General features: G+C 34.3%; 1 protein-coding gene across 1 annotated transcript in view; it reads left to right on the forward strand.

The window, feature by feature from the left end:
- Window positions 1-17474, forward strand: part of LOC139494638 (putative ankyrin repeat protein RF_0381) — a 75246-nt gene that overhangs the window by 24114 nt on the left and 33658 nt on the right. The window contains exon 7 of the mRNA XM_071282797.1: window positions 14697-14795. Coding sequence (XP_071138898.1) covers window positions 14697-14795 — 99 coding nt within the window. The remainder of the gene's footprint in view (window positions 1-14696; window positions 14796-17474) is intronic.

Raw genomic sequence — 17474 nt, forward strand, 5'->3', positions numbered from 1 at the left:
ATCAGAATGATAAAAAAAAGTTAAACAGAAAATCCTAAGAATAACATACGTTTTTTAGAAAAGAAAAAAAAAGAAATGTTGATGGTTACGGACACTACACACTAGTTATATTTCCTCCATTTTTTTTCCAAAACTCTCTGTTTGTAGATTAAAGGGTAATTAATTCTACAGTAGTTCATGAAATAAATGTTTTTCTATCATAAGACGCTATCAAAATTGGGAATACAATAAATATAAAATAAAACGAACCTTCAAATATACCTGCGTTCATTAAATTAAAATGTAAGTGTATTTGAAAACAAAATGTCATTTACTAATGTCAAGTACATACAACATGTGCAAGGAAAACTATAAGCTCAGATATTTTATAACTTTATCTGGTTTCATTTTTTGTTAACCTTAAAGTGTCAAATCTGAAAAGAAAGAAAAAATAGCGTATTGTTTACTATTGCTTTGCTTTGTAGTAGAATAATAAGCCTGTTACGGATACTACACATATTTTATCATCTCATAGACATTATTCTGTCATGTGACGTGACGTCATCAACGTTTTTCTATGATGTACTCCGGCTTGAAATGGAATTTTAAAAGAATTCAATTATAAAAAAATGATTGTAATATTTTTTCTGTCTATTCAAAATAACAAAAAAAAAATGTGGTGCACATTTGATAGTAACCCGCTACGCAGGTTATTCAGTGTACACCCCATTTTGTTCTGTTATTTCGTCATAGACAGAAAAAATATTACAGTCATTCCTTAAATAAAAAAAATTAACACTAGAGTTTACAAAACAAAGACCAACTGCAAATTTCTCAATTAGTGTGTTTCACCTGTACGGTAACGCCCACTTTACAGCTTTATGTATTTGATTTGATATTAGACTGAAAGTAGAAAATACATTTTTCATTTCATGATGTTAGTGTTTCGCTTGATATCTTTGTCATTTGTTATAGGGTATATATTGATAATTTTTGCGGGAACTAACAATTCACTAGAAGTTACTTGACTAAGCTCTTGATAAATGAAATATCCATTAAACAAATTGTAGTCGTCTGAAGAGTTTTAAAGTTGTATCTTCACAAGAAACATTTATACCCATTATCTTGGAAGCTAAGGATGCATTAATTACTTAACACGTGCAGATTCTTAAAAATCAAAGCGCGAAAGCGCTGTAAAGGCAGTTAATCACAGGTTATGTGTATTTCTAGTCCTGTTATATCATTATCTTCCATACATAGTACAGAGGTGGTTTGTAGTATTTAAGTTTTAGAGTTCTCTTGTCCCTAGTTCACCTATATTTATAGTCTATTGTTTACAGTTCATTTTCTGTACCCCGCCATGAAATGCATTTTTAGACAAAAAAGAACTTTTCCTTATTAATATAAACAGACTATTTTCAATTACTGGTATTGATTATATATGCATATTCAATGACTCCCATCGAATGAAAAGTAGTTCACAACGATTGACTAGTCACCGTACTGTGTGTATTGCAAGAACATCAAGTAACATAACGCTAAATGCACATAGTAACATGTCAACTCTTTTGATGACCATACTTTTAACTCCAAGCAAAATTATTTTTTCAGTATAAACATACTAAAGTTATTTACCGGTATCAATAAAAAAGGAGATTTTAATTAAGAAAACAATGACATCTGGTTATTCTGGTGGTCATAATAGCTGTTTTATTAGCATTTTAACCACTTCCCATTTTGCAATTACAAAGATTTTATAGCTCCAACTCCCAAGTTTTAAAATGCTGTAACTTTCTTAATAATGCTTGCAAATTTATAAAAGTGGTAGTTTTGGATAGCTAACAGATTATTCTTTCAAATTAATGCAATGTTAGTATTATGAAACAATTATGTAACCAATTATAATTTTAACTGTGTCTAAAATATTTTTCACCAAATTTCCACTTTCAAATGAAATTAGCTTTTGCATAGGTATCCCTATAGGGTTGATTTTGTTATATGCTGTTCATATAACCATTATCTATAAAAAAGTGTCTCAGATTTCGGATAGAATGTATAGAACAAATTTTACACCTAATTAAACATTATCTTCTTTTATGGGGTGAGGATGTTTACACTAATTAGAGAATTATGAGAGAATGGAATACCATAGAGACAAGCTACGACATTCTTTTGAAATCCATGATGTGTTGAATAAGATTTCGTTAAAATTTTCCGTAAAGTTAAAGAGATGATAGAGCTAAATTCATTCAAGTAAACTTACCCAGAATTTGCCACTAATTACACAATAATTGATTACATAATGATTGCATAATAAAAATATTGCATTCATTTAACCGATTAATCTTTTATCTATCTATATAAAAGTTACAGCATTTCAAAGGTTAGTGATTGGAAGTAAAAAAATCTTTGTATTGTGCTACCTTAAAACGTAATAGTTTGCATATAGTTTGCAGTTGTTGTTTTCACATAATGTAGTTGTTGTTTGTACACAACGTAAGAAATGTTTACACATAATGTCATAAGTTTTCGCACATAACGTAATATGTGTTCGCACATCATGTCATAGGTTTTTGCACATAACGTAATGGTTGTTTGCACATGATTTAATGGTTGTTTGCTCATAACGTGTCAGAGGTTTTTCAACATTTTATGAACGAATGTGATAGCTGTTAATATTGAGGTAAGCCATAGTTTTGTACCATAAACATTGACATTGGCTAGTTTTCGTATGTTTCTGATGTAAAATATACTGGTACGTTCTAATTATTGTTATATGGTAACGTGAAGGTGTTCATTCTGAATGGAAAACTTACACGGTGATAGGATTGTAATTTCATAGTATAATTATGTTTAATTACTTTTGACTTATTATTTTTGAAAAACATAATATTTACTTTTTTTATTGATTAAAAACATTGGAAGAATACATACAATTCAACTTATTATAATTTATCAAGAAAGAAAATAACACAAAGCATATCTTATATTTTCCATTTCGAAAAATTGGCCGTAATGACTAAAGCATGTTTAGTCACCAAAACAAACTTTAAGGTATTTACGACACTTATTATGCAAATGCGTCAAACACCCTCTTATGACAGTAACAAACTCATCTTTTCTGTGCCAATATACTACACTTTTTACCGATTGTAAACTTGTTAACTGACAATGCATATTTCTTATGGCAGAGATTCATGAATAATGTATATTAAAGACAAAATAAAAATAGGCAATTGATTATGCGAATGAGCTAACGCGACACGAATCTGTTGAAACAAAATGTATGATGTGGTATCAGTTCATCAAAAAGCGGCATATTAGAACGTCCCATGCTGCGTGTTTTACGATGTACGCGTCAAATAAAATAGAGAATGGAAATGGGGAATGTGTCAAAGAGACAACAACCCGACCAATTAAAAAACAACAGCAGAGGGTCACCAACAGGTCTTCAATGTAGCGAGAAATTCCCGCACCCGGAGGCGTCCTTCAGCTGGCCCCTAAACAAATATATACTAGTCTAGTGATAATGAACGCCATACTTATTTCCAAATTGTACACAAGAAACTAAAATTAAAATAATACAAGACTAACAAAGGCCAGAGGCTCCTGACTTGGGACAGGCGCAAAAATGCGGCGGGGTTAAACATGTTTGTGAGATCTCAACCCTCCCCCTATACCTCTAACCAATGTAGAAAAGTAAACGCATAACAATACGCACATTAAAATTCAGTTCAAGAGAAGTCCGAGTCTGATGTCAGAAGATAAAACCAAAGAAAATAAACAAAATGACAATAATACATAAATAACAACAGACTACTAGCAGTTAACTGACATGCCAGCTCCAGACTTCAATTAAACTGACTGAAAGATTATGATTTCATCATATGAACATCAGGCACAATCCTTCCCGTTAGGGGTTTAGTATCATACCATCATAACATATATGAGAAGAACATAACCCGTGTCATGCCAACAACTGTTTTTAGAATAAAATGTGTTTAGTTCCGATGCAAAGACCTTATCAGTGACTCAATATTAACGCCAAAATATGCAATCTTTAATGACTTGACAACAGTATCGTAATTATATCCCTTCTCAATAAGTCTATTCAAAGGTTTTGTAAGTTTCTGAGGTGAATACTGATACCTTTGTGCTTTATAAAGAATATTTCCATAAAAAAATTGGATGTGAAATACCTGAACGTATTAAAAGTCTGCATGTTGAGCTATATTTTCGAATGATGTCTTTATAACGATGATAAAATTTAGTAAATGTTTTGACTAGTTTGTGATATCGAAAACCCTGGTGTAATAATTTTTCAGTAATACATAAATTTCTCTCGTTAAAATCTAAAACATTGTTACATACACGAGCGAATCGTACAAGTTGAGATATATAAACACCGTAAGATGGTGACAAGGGAACGTCACCATCTAAAAACGGATAATTAACGATAGGAAATGAAAAATCATCCCTTTTATCATAAATTTTAGTATTCAGCTTTCCATTAGTGATATAGATATCAAGATCGAGAAAAGGGCAGTGGTCATTGTTAGTATTAGCTTTATTTAAAGTAAGTTCAACAGGATAAATTTCATTAATATACATACTGAAGTGGTCATTATTGAGAGCCAAAATATCATCCAAATATCTAAAAGTATTATTAAATTTGTTTATCAGATGTTGTTTCGATTGGTCTTTGCTTATTTTTGTCATAAATTGTAACTCATAACAATACAAAAACAGGTCCGCAATAAGTGGTGCACAGTTAGTCCCCATTGGAATTCCGATAATCTGACGATATACGGAATCCCCAAAGCGAACACAAATGTTATCTAGTAAAAATTCAAGGGCATATATAGTATCAAAGCATGTCCAATAAACAGAGTTTTTTTGTTTATTGCTACTAAAAAATGACCTTAAAGAGTTTGAACATATATATTCACATTCTGATTTTTTGAATGCCCATTTAATTAGGTGTGTGAATTTTTTCAAAGGTAATTTATTCCACTATTTTCGAAGGCCTTATTTGAACAATTGATAATCAGGTTTTTAATTGTACCAAGTGTGCTGGTAAGAAGAATAGACAATTTAGTAGTTGAACAATGGCTTGAAGACGAAATAAATCTATATTTGTAAGGGGTTTTGTGTAGCTTCGGAAGCCAATACATAGTTGGGACTTTCATTGTATTTGGCTCTGCTTGTAAAGCGGTGACTAAAAGTTTATGTTTGTTACAGATTTCGTTTTCTGAAAATGGAGTCAGTTGGAATGTTGGTGAATTGGTGATTTCCTTTTTCAGAACCTCAATGTAAAATTTACGTCAAACAATAATAATATTATTAGCAGCTTTATCGGCCGGGACAAAAACAAATTCCTTGGCTAGTTCTTTTAGTTTATGTTTGATACGAGAAATAGGTTTATTGTGGTTATTGTTAATAGTAAAATGTTCTTTAAAATGTTGAATACGTATATCAACTATCTTCATTACTGAATTAAAAAAAGAGTCCAAAGATTTTTTGTCAGCTTTTTCCCGTTTTATCCATTTTATACAGTAAGTATGGAGTGAGTCGTGGATGATATTACGACACTCATTCCAATTAATAATAGACGGGGGACGATATTTAGGTCCTTTACTAAGGAATGATTTTAACTCTCGGTCTATAAAGATGTTAAGATCTCCTGTTATAACATGGGAAATGGGTCCAGAAATATATTCGGAATTACTGCAATTACATGAAGTAGGTGTATTTTCACTGATATTAACATCTTTACACAATTGACTATAATTAAACACAAATTTTCGGGTAGATTTCTTGTAAATATAACAAATAAGAGGTAGCTCAGTATTGTCAAAATATCCAGGAATTTGTTCTTTAACAGAATGGTCGTTAAATATACCGGCAATATTTACAAAATCAAAGCCTTTATTGACATACTTAATTTTAATAAAATGTTTTTTATGATCTTCAGGGCGATCAATTTTGGGAAATAATTAAAGTATACGTTTTATTAAGAACATTAGGACTGAATACTGCATGCGGCTAGTAATTATTGTTTACTTGTGTAAAAGCCGGTTTCTTGAGGCTTTTAGTAAATAATAACTAAACTTCTGAATAGGGTTCTGTAACTTTTATTTCAGACTAACGAAGTTCAATACTATATGGTAATGTAAATAAAGCCCTGTAAAATATAAATGTACTTATAAATTACAGAAAGATAAATCTGTTTACTAAGTAATAATAATTAAAACTAATGTTCGTAATTCATTATCATGCAAACTTATTTAGCTGCATACATATGTATCTGATCACAAAAATATATAATGTGGATACCATAGCAATTACTTGTCTCAATTACAATTATACCAATTCGACTTTAAGTTTTTATAGTACATGTTCTCATATGCTGTCTAATACCAAAGTCTATTGAGCAATACTTGTGTTGATAATATAAACTACACAAAACGTAAGCTGTATGCTTGTTAAATCAAAAAGCTACTAATCACAAAAAGTAACAATAAAAGCAAAGCAAATATTAAAAACTAAAGCTAAGCGAAACAAGAATACAAATACACTTAGCTTACCTCAAATATCGTGTAAGTGGCACATTTCCATATAAACCATATTACACACTACATCTTTAATACAGTAAGGTTTAAATATACCTGTATAACAAAAATGTTTTATTATAAATCTTTGTTAAGCAATGTTAATTGTTTATAGTAAAAATCAATATCAACCTAGATATCTATTTTTAGTTCTTATATCGATTTACTTTAATTCGATTAACCTTTAAACATTACAACATTCTTTCGGTCTACTCGACACTCGCAATCATTCAATTTATATGTAAACTTTATCTTCAAATCATTATACCAGATTTAATAGGTTATTGAAGTATTATTTTATATGATCGTAAAATTCAACTCTTCTTATGTTTTAATATATATTTTGTTATGAAATTTAGCTCTCGTTCTCGACATTCAATCTCAACATGCATACGTGTAAAATATGAACTATAGGACAGTTATTGCAAAGTTAATAAAGAAAGATATAGGACTGACCTTATTTATGAAACTTCAAATCACAGAATTGTTATTGTAAAGATTGTTATTTGCAGACAGGTAAAAATATAGGTGTTGACCACAAGATGTCTTCCCGTAAGATATCGAACAAAAGAATTAAACCGCCAAAAGTACTGACCAATAGAAGAAATGTCCGAAAGCGCTCAAATAACAGTGAAAATAAAGTAATAACTACAGTGAAATCAGACTAAACCAAAGCATAAGAATAGAATTCGTCCGTCAATAGTCCATGTCAATAAGTTAAAATAGAATAACACATAATACTAACAATTAATTACAGAATGTAATTAATAAACTTATAATATAATGTAACTTTATTCAAATATGTACTTATATCAATTACTAAGAATATAAAAATATAGAAAATACATAAAATAACAGGCTATCACATACTCCCCCCAGCCGTGAAATGACGTCCCGTCATTTCCTGTCTGTGGTTGCTGTTGTAATGACGTCAATAATAGCCTGTGCTGCTTCTGCCTGTTTTCCATGAAATAGATGAGTGTCCGCTAAAGATGTAAGGCATTGAACCCTCTGAAACCAATCTGAAGTGGTGGTATGACTTGCACTCTTCGAAAGCTCGTATTTCCCTGACGTAATCCACGTAAGTGCTTTCATTGCTCTGGTCGACTGACGATTACTAACAGGTGACGACGATGACGAGCTGTCAGAACTATCCTCCTGATTGTCACTTGTCACCTCTGGTGAAGGCCTTCTGTCGCCGATATCTGAATCTGTCCCATTGGTGTCATGAGAATGGGCGTCCCCTTCAGATTCAGATTCATCTTCTATTTTCACGTCGCTTGTTGAATTTACCACTGGCTGAGTGGTATCTGAAGTGATTGTTGAATCACTGTCATCCTCAACAAATTGTTCCAACAATACATCTATAATATCCTCATCAGATGACTCCGGATAATTAATGGTCGGTTTCCTCAATACTCTAGGTATTGGTTTCGGTGGTTCTTTCTTAGATGGTTTTCTGAGTTTTGGTACTGGTCTAGTTTTTTCTACCAGATGACCCACTGGTAACAGCAAGTTTCTGTGGAGGTTCCTTTTACGTTCTTCTCCACTTTCCTTCCTCACTGTGAAGACTGGTATCTCCAGATTCGGTTGTTCAAGTACAACGTAAGGGTCTTGTTCCCACTTGTCTGACAGCTTGTGTTTGCCTTCAAATGCCACTATTTTCACCAAGACTAAATCTCCTATCTTGATTGTACCTCTCTTTACTTTGGTGTCATAGTTCTTCTTCTGTCTCAGTTGTTCTTTCTTAGATGTTTCCGTAGCCAAGTTATGAGCAACCTCCAACCTTTGATGTAATTGGATCCTGTATCTTTCCGTATGCCAAATGCTACATCCACTGGAAGTCTAGGATCTCTTCCAAACATGAGGTAGTATGGTGCGAATCCTGTAGACTCATGCTTAGTACAGTTATAGGCATGGACAAGTGGTCCTACATAGGCTTTCCAGTTCCTCTTCTTGTCTGGTTGAAGTGTTCCTAGCATATTAAGTAGTGTTCGGTTGAACCTTTTGCACATTCCGTTGCCCATCGGATGATAACTTGTGGTACGTGACTTGGTCATTCCTGTTAGACTGCATAACTCCTTAATGATCTTTGATTCGAAGTTAATCCCTTGGTCAGAATGTATACGGTCGGGTGTTCCATAATGTACTATGAAGTGCTGGTACAAGGCTTCAGCTGTTGTCTTTGCCGTTTGGTTCTTGGTGGGAATGGCTTGAGTGAATCTGGTAAAGTGATCTGTTATGACCAGGATGTGTTGCTGACCTCCTTTAGATGGTTCTAACGTAAGGTAGTCCATACAAACTAGCTTTAGTGGTGTTGTTGTCTCAATACTTACTAGCGGAGCTCTCTGGTTTGGAAGTGTCTTTCTCCCAATGCACCTTCCACAATGCGCTATCCACTCTGTAACATCCTTGGCTATACCAGGCCAGTAAAATCTGTCTCTCACTAATGACAAAGTACGGTCTTTGCCAAGGTGTCCCATGTCGTTGTGTAATGCCTGGAGTGTTGTAGTAATATGAACTGTTGGAAGTACTAGCTGTTGTTTAACTTCATCGTTGATAGTAATTTGACGATATAATACTCCATCTATGATCTTCAGATGATTGTACTGCCTCTTGAATATGGCGTCTCCTTTCTCTGGTTTCTGGTCTTTCTGTATCATATCAATCCAGGGACTAACAACTGTGTCTTGTCTTTGAGCTCTCTTCCAGTCTATGATATCTGATGTTGACGTTCCATTCAGATCTATGTCATCTTGTAGTATATCTGGATTGACTGCTAAACACTCAGCATAAGGTACTGATGTTACGGAATTACAGATGGTTCTGATAGTGTGGGTGCTGATCTCTATGATATCCCTGGGAAGTCTGCTTAAGGAATAGCATCAGAGTTGTTTCTCCCAGGACGATACTTGATATCAAAGTTGTAAGTTGCAAGATCAGCCAACCATCTGTGTCCTGTGGCATCCAGTTTGGCAGTAGTGAGGACATACGTCAAGGGATTGTTGTCGGTCATCACTGTAAAATGTGCCGGTCCATACAAGTAATCCTTGAACTTGTCTGTTATCGCCCACTTTAACGCAAGGAACTCCATCTTGTGTGCCGGATAATTCCCCTCAGCTTTGGTAAGTCCTCTACTAGCATAACAGATGACTTGTTTTTATCCATGTTGTTCCTGGTAAAGTACAGAACCAAGTCCAAATCCAGACGCATCGGTGTGAAGTACGTACTGTAAACTGTTGTCAGGATAACTCAGTATCGGAGCTGACGTAAGGAGTTCTTTCAGTTTACTGAAGGCTTGGTTCTGTTGTTCTCCCCAATGCCATTCCTTCTGTGAATCTTCTTGTTTCTTTTTCTTCTGTCCTTTCCTACCCGATGGAATTGGCATCAACTCTGTCAATGGTCTGCTGATCTTGCTGAAGTTCTTTATGAAACGTCTGTAGTACCCAGCCAATCCCAAGAAACGTCGAACATCTTCAGGTGATGTAGGTGTAGGCCAAGCCATGACTTTTTCAGTCTTTTCTGGATCTACTTCCACTCCCTCTGCTGAAACAATGTGTCCCAGGAACTTTACCTTGCGTTGAAAGAACGAATATTTCTTGGGTGCCAACTTCAGGTTCGCCTTTCTGATGCGGTCCATTACCAGTTGCAAGTTGTTAAGATGCTCCTCATATGTCTTTCCAAAGATAATCACATCATCAATGAACACGCAGCATATTCTTAGATGGTAATCAGCTAGACAGTCTTCCATGAGTCTTTGGTAGGTGGCTGGACTGTTGGTGAGTCCAAATGGCATTCTGTTGTACTCATAAAAGCCTAAAGGTCCAACTGTGAATGCAGTCCTTTCCTTGTGTGGTTCGTACAGCTCCGCCTGGTGATACCCGGACTTCATATCAACGACACTGAAAAAGGTACTTCCGGAGAGACAGTCAAGCAGGTCTTCAATCCTTGGTAAACTATAGCTATCCTTTTCCGTCCTATTGTTGAGCTGACGATAATCAACACACAGGCGTAGAGTGTTGTCCTTCTTTCTTGCAAGAACTACATAGGAGGCGAATGGACTCTTAGATGGTCTAATGATCCCTGCATGTGTGAGTAGTCGAAGATGATCTCTAACTTCTTCATATGCTGATGCAGGAATTCTTCTGTATCGCTGCTTAAAAGGTCTATCATCTGTCATATCGATGCGATGTTTGACAATATCAGTACGTCCTTCGTCTTCATAAGTCTTGGAGAAGATGTCCATGTATGAGCGTAAAAGTTTAACTCCTGTATCTAGTTGTTCATCTGTTAAAGTGCTCTGTATTATCTTGATCTTCTCCATGATGTCAGTAATTTCCTCTTCAGATGGTATACTTGGTGTAGGTTCTAGTTGAACTGGTTGTAATTCACATACTATTGCCTTCGGTGGTATACTCAGTGTTCTAGTTGTCAAATTCTCTATGGTAACAACCACTGTCCCATTCTGTTGGTGTTGGTAAGTAATCAATGATGGTTCAACATCAAAGATTTCCGAATTTTTGGCTAAGTTGCAAGGATGGAGCATAGCTGATGTAGTATGGTATGGTATTTCCTTGTCAACATATCCAGACAATGTGATGGTCGTGTGCGGTGGTACAATGATCTTTTTAACTTCAGCATTCTTTATAAGACCTAAGATGTTGTTGTTTCTCTTTAGTTCATGTTCTTGAAGTAATATACATCTAAATGTGAGATACCAGGGTGTAGTCAGCTTACTAGTCTGTAAAAATCTTTCTCCAAAGTCCTTCTTGAGAGATTCCATGAAGTATGACAGAGTGTTAGTTCCTAATAATAATGGTACTTGCTGATTGTATCGACTGTCTGGTGTAAGTAACAGGATAGATGAATGTGTCTGTTTATAACCTGGTATTCGTAGATCTGCTTCTATGTAGCCTAAGTATGGTAGTGTCTGGCCATCAGCACATTCAATGTCTAGTAGTGTTGTTATGTTGTTCAATGGTGTTGTTAAATGTTCCATGTAAAATAATTCGCTGATAGTTGAGACGGTGGAACCAGTATCAAAAAGTGCAGGTGTTTCTAATCCTTCAATACTAATTTTAGTTTCTGTTAGTTTGCCAAATAATCCTGGTGGTAATTTAACCTGACTTGTTTTGGGAACACTACTTCTGCATAAGCCTATGGACGCTCCCCCTACATAGGCTTCTTGCCGTTTAAATCCTGCCTGCTGTGATCCATTCCTACACCACAACCTCTTGTATAGTGTCCAGTTTGTCCACATCTCCAACATTGTGGTTCATCATGTGTCTGTTGTTGTCCTCTACCTCTGCCTCTTCCTCTCTGTTGTTGCCATCTGGGTTGTTGTTGTTGTCGCCATGTAGATTGTTGTTGCCATGGAGGTTGTTGTTGCTGTGGAGGTTCTTGTTTTTCCAGTTTCTTTTCATAACGGTCCATTCTAGTTGTCATCTGCTGGATCATTCCTTTGATATCCTCAGCATCTGATTGTTCAATTGCTGCTTTACTGTGGCTTGGAAGACTTGGTTAATACCTCTCTGTGCATGTGTTCATTCTCAATTTGACGAAGTGCAACTCTCAGTGAATCAAATTCCTTGATGGTGTCATACTTGTGTCCTGAGATGTCCTTGAGTGATGTTCTCAACCAGTCCACAACATGGAGTGAAGCATACCATCAACATCTTGTCTTCCCACAATACCTCTCTCTACTGCCTGTCCCATGAGTGATTCTAGACGGCAACTCCAGCTGGTGACAGTCTCGTTTTCTTTTTGGCGTGATCCATAAAACGCTACTAAAAGTTCCTCCTTCTTGTCAACATTCCCATAAATAGAGTCTAGATTATGAATGACTTCTTCAACTGATGCATCTACATCAAGTCGCATAGCTGCATATCCAGCTTCCCCTCTGAGTGATCTCCGAACAGCATTCAAAATGGCTTCCTTCTCATATGACTGCTTCATCAATAACTTTACTTCCTGTTTCCATAACTCATAAGTGGTGTCTCCTGACTTCGGTTCATTTCCAGAAAATTGGAAATCCTTGGTGGGTGTGTCATGACTACTTTGCTAGATTTCTCCCTTGGTGGTGGCTTAGGTGGAGGTGGTAATACAATGTCTGGATTGACATGTTCTAACTTGATGGCCCCAGTAGATTTCAGGTAGTCTATCATCCATTTTGTTAGGTCCTCAGATGTATCAGCCTTTGGTTTGGTTCCTGTTTTGGCAAATGCCTCCATGATATCCTTAAGTGCAGGTGGTGGACTTTCAATTAATGGTGTAGTAGGTTGGTCAGTAGTGCCATTCTCCTCAGTTCCTTTAGTAGCCATATCAGTGTGTCGAAATAAACTATATGTATATATGAACAATTTCTCAAATGTACCTACCAAATAATATAGATAGCCTATTATTTTATGTATTAGAATATATTTTATATTCTTAGTAATTGATATTAGTACATATTTGAATAAAGTTATATTATTAGCTTATTAATTACATTCTGTAATTAATTGTTAGTATTATGTGTTATTCTATTTTAACTTATTGACATGGACTATTGACGGACGAATTCTATTCTTATGCTTTGGTTTAGTCTGATTTCACTGTAGTTATTACTTTATTTTCACTGTTGGTTTGAGCGCTTTCGGACATTTCTTCTATTGGTCAGTACTTTTGGCGGTTAAATTCTTTTGTTCGATATCTTATGGGAAGACATCTTGTGGTCAACACCTATATTTTTACCTGTCTGCAAATAACAATCTTTACAATAACAATTCTGTGATTTGAAGTTTCATAAAAAAGGCCAGTCCTATATCTTTCTTTATTAACTTTGCAATAACAGTCCTATAGTTCATATTTTACACGTATGCATGTTGAGATTGAATGTCGAGAACGAGAGCTAAATTTCATAACAAAATATATATTAAAACATAAGAAGAGTTGAATTTTACGATCATATAAAATAATACTTCAATAACCTATTAAATCTGGTATAATGATTTGAAGATAAAGTTTACATATAAATTGAATGATTGCGAGTGTCGAGTGGACCGAAAGAATGTTGTAATGTTTAAAGGTTAATCGAATTAAAGTAAATCGATATAAGAACTAAAAATAGATATCTAGGTTGATATTGATTTTTACTATAAACAATAAACATTGCTTAACAAAGATTTATAATAAAACATTTGTGTTATACAGGTATATTTAAACCTTACTGTATTAAAGATGTAGTGTGTAATATGGTTTATATGGAAATGTGCCACTTGCACGATATGTGAGGTAAGTTAAGTGTATTTGTATTCTTGTTTCGCTTAGTTTAAGTTTTTAATATTTGCTTTGCTTTTATTGTTACTTTTTGTGATTAGTTGCTTTTTGATTTAACAAGCATGCAGCTTACGTTTTGTGTAGTTTATATTATCAACACAAGTATTGCTCAATAGACTTTGGTATGAGACAGCATATGAGAACATGTACTAAAATAACTTAAAGTCGAATTGGTATAATTGTAATTGAGACAAGTAATTGCTATGGTATCCACATTATATATTTTTGTGATCAGATACATATGTATGCAGCTAAATAAGTTTGCATGATAATGAATTACGAACATTAGTTTTAATTATTATTACTTAGTAAACAGATTTATCTTTCTGTAATTTATAAGTACATTTATATTTTACAGGGCTTTATTTACATTACCATATAGTATTGAACTTCGTTAGTCTGAAATAAAAGTTACAGAACCCTATTCAGAAGTTTAGTTATTATTTACTAAAAGCCCCAAGAAACCGGCTTTTACATGTAGTGCCTTGTGTAAACGATCGTTAGTAAACCAAGTGCATGATATGTTGTGATTTGTTTAATTGAAACAAAAAATGTCTCAAATGAAGATTTATAAAAAAGAAAGTATGTTAAAAGATACGGTTATGAATCAACAGTTCCGTCACGAACTACTAAGAAGTAATGACAAATGTATAAATCTAGATCATACACACTTATCGTACTGATACTCAATGTTTTTCAATAAAAAAATGTACAGATTTCAACAAATGTACATGTGTATAGAAAAGCAAAGAGATTGCTCACTGCTATTGTATATGTTTAATATTTAAGGGAGTTACCCCTCTTCACAAGGCAGCAGAACATGGACAGGTGGAAGTCATAGATGTTTTGATTAGGAATAACGCTGAAGTTAATGCTACTGATAATAATGTGAGTAATAACAGAAATATGAATAGATGAACGAATGAATCTTAATTTCCAAAGTATAAACATGCTATGGCAAAATTAGCAACATATATTATAAATGTTTATTTAAATAAAAACATCCGAGAAAAACGACCGTTCAATAAATCTCTGTAATTGCACGCATTTCCGGCAAAAATCTGAGGCGTTCCGAAATCGGCATGCATATTATTGCATCCTTTGTTGTCGTCTGGAAAAAGAAGATGGCGGACGCTGGTCATACAGCAAATTTGACATTGACGTCAGAGTCTTTGATTGATAAGCAGATGGTCATTAGCGTTATTGATGATCAAAGGGAAAAAAACATCAGTTAATTGCACGAAGCGTGACTTAAAGGAGTAGGTCCGGTCAGGACCGATTTTGGCCTCAAATTTCAGGTTCATCTGACAAAAGATTTTGACCACTTTTTAAACACTTAAGTGTCTATTTCATTTGAATCAATTAGTCAATGTGAAAGATTTTAACCGATTTAGTCATGAAAAACGATCCGATTCAAGCTCAAATATGAATAATCTACCAAATATACCGAAAAATGTCACTTTTCCGATGGTTTTTGTCAAAAATAAAAGTGGCCGCATCCGTGTTCATCCTCAACCTTTATATATGTTATGAATTATCATAAAATACAACTTACATTTCAATATTAAGGATGAACACGAATGCGGCCACTTTCGTTTAACACGAAAACCGTATAAAATTTAACTAAAAAGCTGGAATTGTGAAGATTTTAGTAATTTAGCATGACTTGATAGTGCTAGTACCCGATATATGTGCATTGTATTGTCAAAAACAGCCCATATTTATGTAGCAGAAGCATTTTTCTGTCCAATAAATAACTAGAAGTTTACATTTTAATAACTTTGTAAAACTGTTATATTTTGGGGCCAAAAAGAGGTCTTACTGGACCTACTCCTTTATCATACAAATGGCTGGTTGGAAAGGGGAAGCTGAGGTCAATCGAGGTCAATCGAGAACATACCTCATCACTCACTTGTTCCTTTCTTGTTTGAATTCTACATTACCATAAAGAAAGAAAAGTCCATCGGTATTCGTACCAGTATTGAGAGGCGACATTTAAAGCACAAAGAGTAATTTCATTCATTAAGTGACAAGGAATTTATTTGTCAACAGGAGCACTTTCTGCAAAAAAGGTCCAGTTGAAAAAAATAGGAAAAGGAAAAGCTTCAAAGGCAGTAAGTAAGTATGAAGACGATTTGGTGTTGGAACAGGGGCAGCTCAGTGATGGTACACCTAAAATACTTATATTTTCTCTCTGGTACTATTTTACAAAATGTTTTGGACTACGTATCAAACATGACCATCGGCAAATTCAATTATAAGATATTGTAATAAAGAAGGACTCTGTGGATAACCGACAGTATTTAGAACTTTTGGGAGACTTACGAAAACTCATAATGGTATCACGGGAAAAGAGAATCGTACAGTTAAACCGAGAATGTATGAAAATTAATCTGATCGCTGTCCAATACGGCATTTTAAGCGTATCTTCTTCGACGTCCAGAAAATGTAATGGAACCAGCGTCACCATTTTATTTGACGTGTATTCAAAAGGAGTTTAATCCATGATATGTTTTTCGCAAGGCATACGGAAGAAAATACGCTGGCAAACATGATATCAATGGTCGCAAAAGAAGCTCGACTGAACCGATAAAGAAACCACAGTGTGTGTAAAACAACAATCAAACGCTTGGAAAGGCAGGTGTACCTAGAGACAAACCTAAACATAGATCTGGTCACGAAAAGTACAAGTTGAATTGAGGCTTACGATGATGATCTCTCCGATGATAAGCAAAGGGGACATTCAAATGTATTAACTAGTGTAAAATCGTCACCTGGATCATCAGTGACCGCAAATAAAAGTGGCAATAGTTTTATAAAAAAATAACATAAAACCCACTTAATCATGGTATGGTATCAATATTTCTGACCTGACACTAGGTACTTTTAATTTGTTCATTCTTTAAATTTTAATATGCAATGTTTCGGGTTCTTTCGGGAGTATTCCGAGGTAAATCCTTATCAGAGGCCGACATTTATGTATTTATTTCGTATCTAGTATCATAGATAGATGTGTGTTTGTTTCATAACAGTTTTTTTTAATTTATTAACTACACATGCATATAGGTCTACGTTGGAGCTAGTCTTTTTACAGACTAAAGAAACTGCACAAGTTGATCAGAACTTTTGTTTAATTAATGAAGATAGATATAGGAAGATGTGGCGTGAGTGCCAATGATACAACTCTCCATCCAAATAACAATTTAAAAAAGTAAACCATTATAGGTTATTGTCTTTATTTGTATCACTAATTATTTCAACATAAGTCTACACGGATATAATAGAGATAGTATTTATCAATGTCATTATGTTGAATTCAGGGTATACTGGCGTGTATGTTTTATCATCTATATGATAGTATACAAAAGTCTCCAGGTTTAGCATTTGGAGAAATATCTTCCCGAATTATATATCAGAACTTCGTTAAAATCTCTTTAAGATATCCAGCTTTATAATGCTATGTGGTAATGAACATATTTCTGCCTGTTATTTTAGTTTTATATTGTTTCCTGCGAAGTTTTAACTGTCTGTCTTCTTGACGAATTTTGTGCAATAATTGACTGATGA

This window comes from Mytilus edulis, chromosome 11 (assembly GCF_963676685.1).
Source record: "Mytilus edulis chromosome 11, xbMytEdul2.2, whole genome shotgun sequence".
NCBI lineage: Eukaryota > Metazoa > Mollusca > Bivalvia > Mytilida > Mytilidae > Mytilus > Mytilus edulis.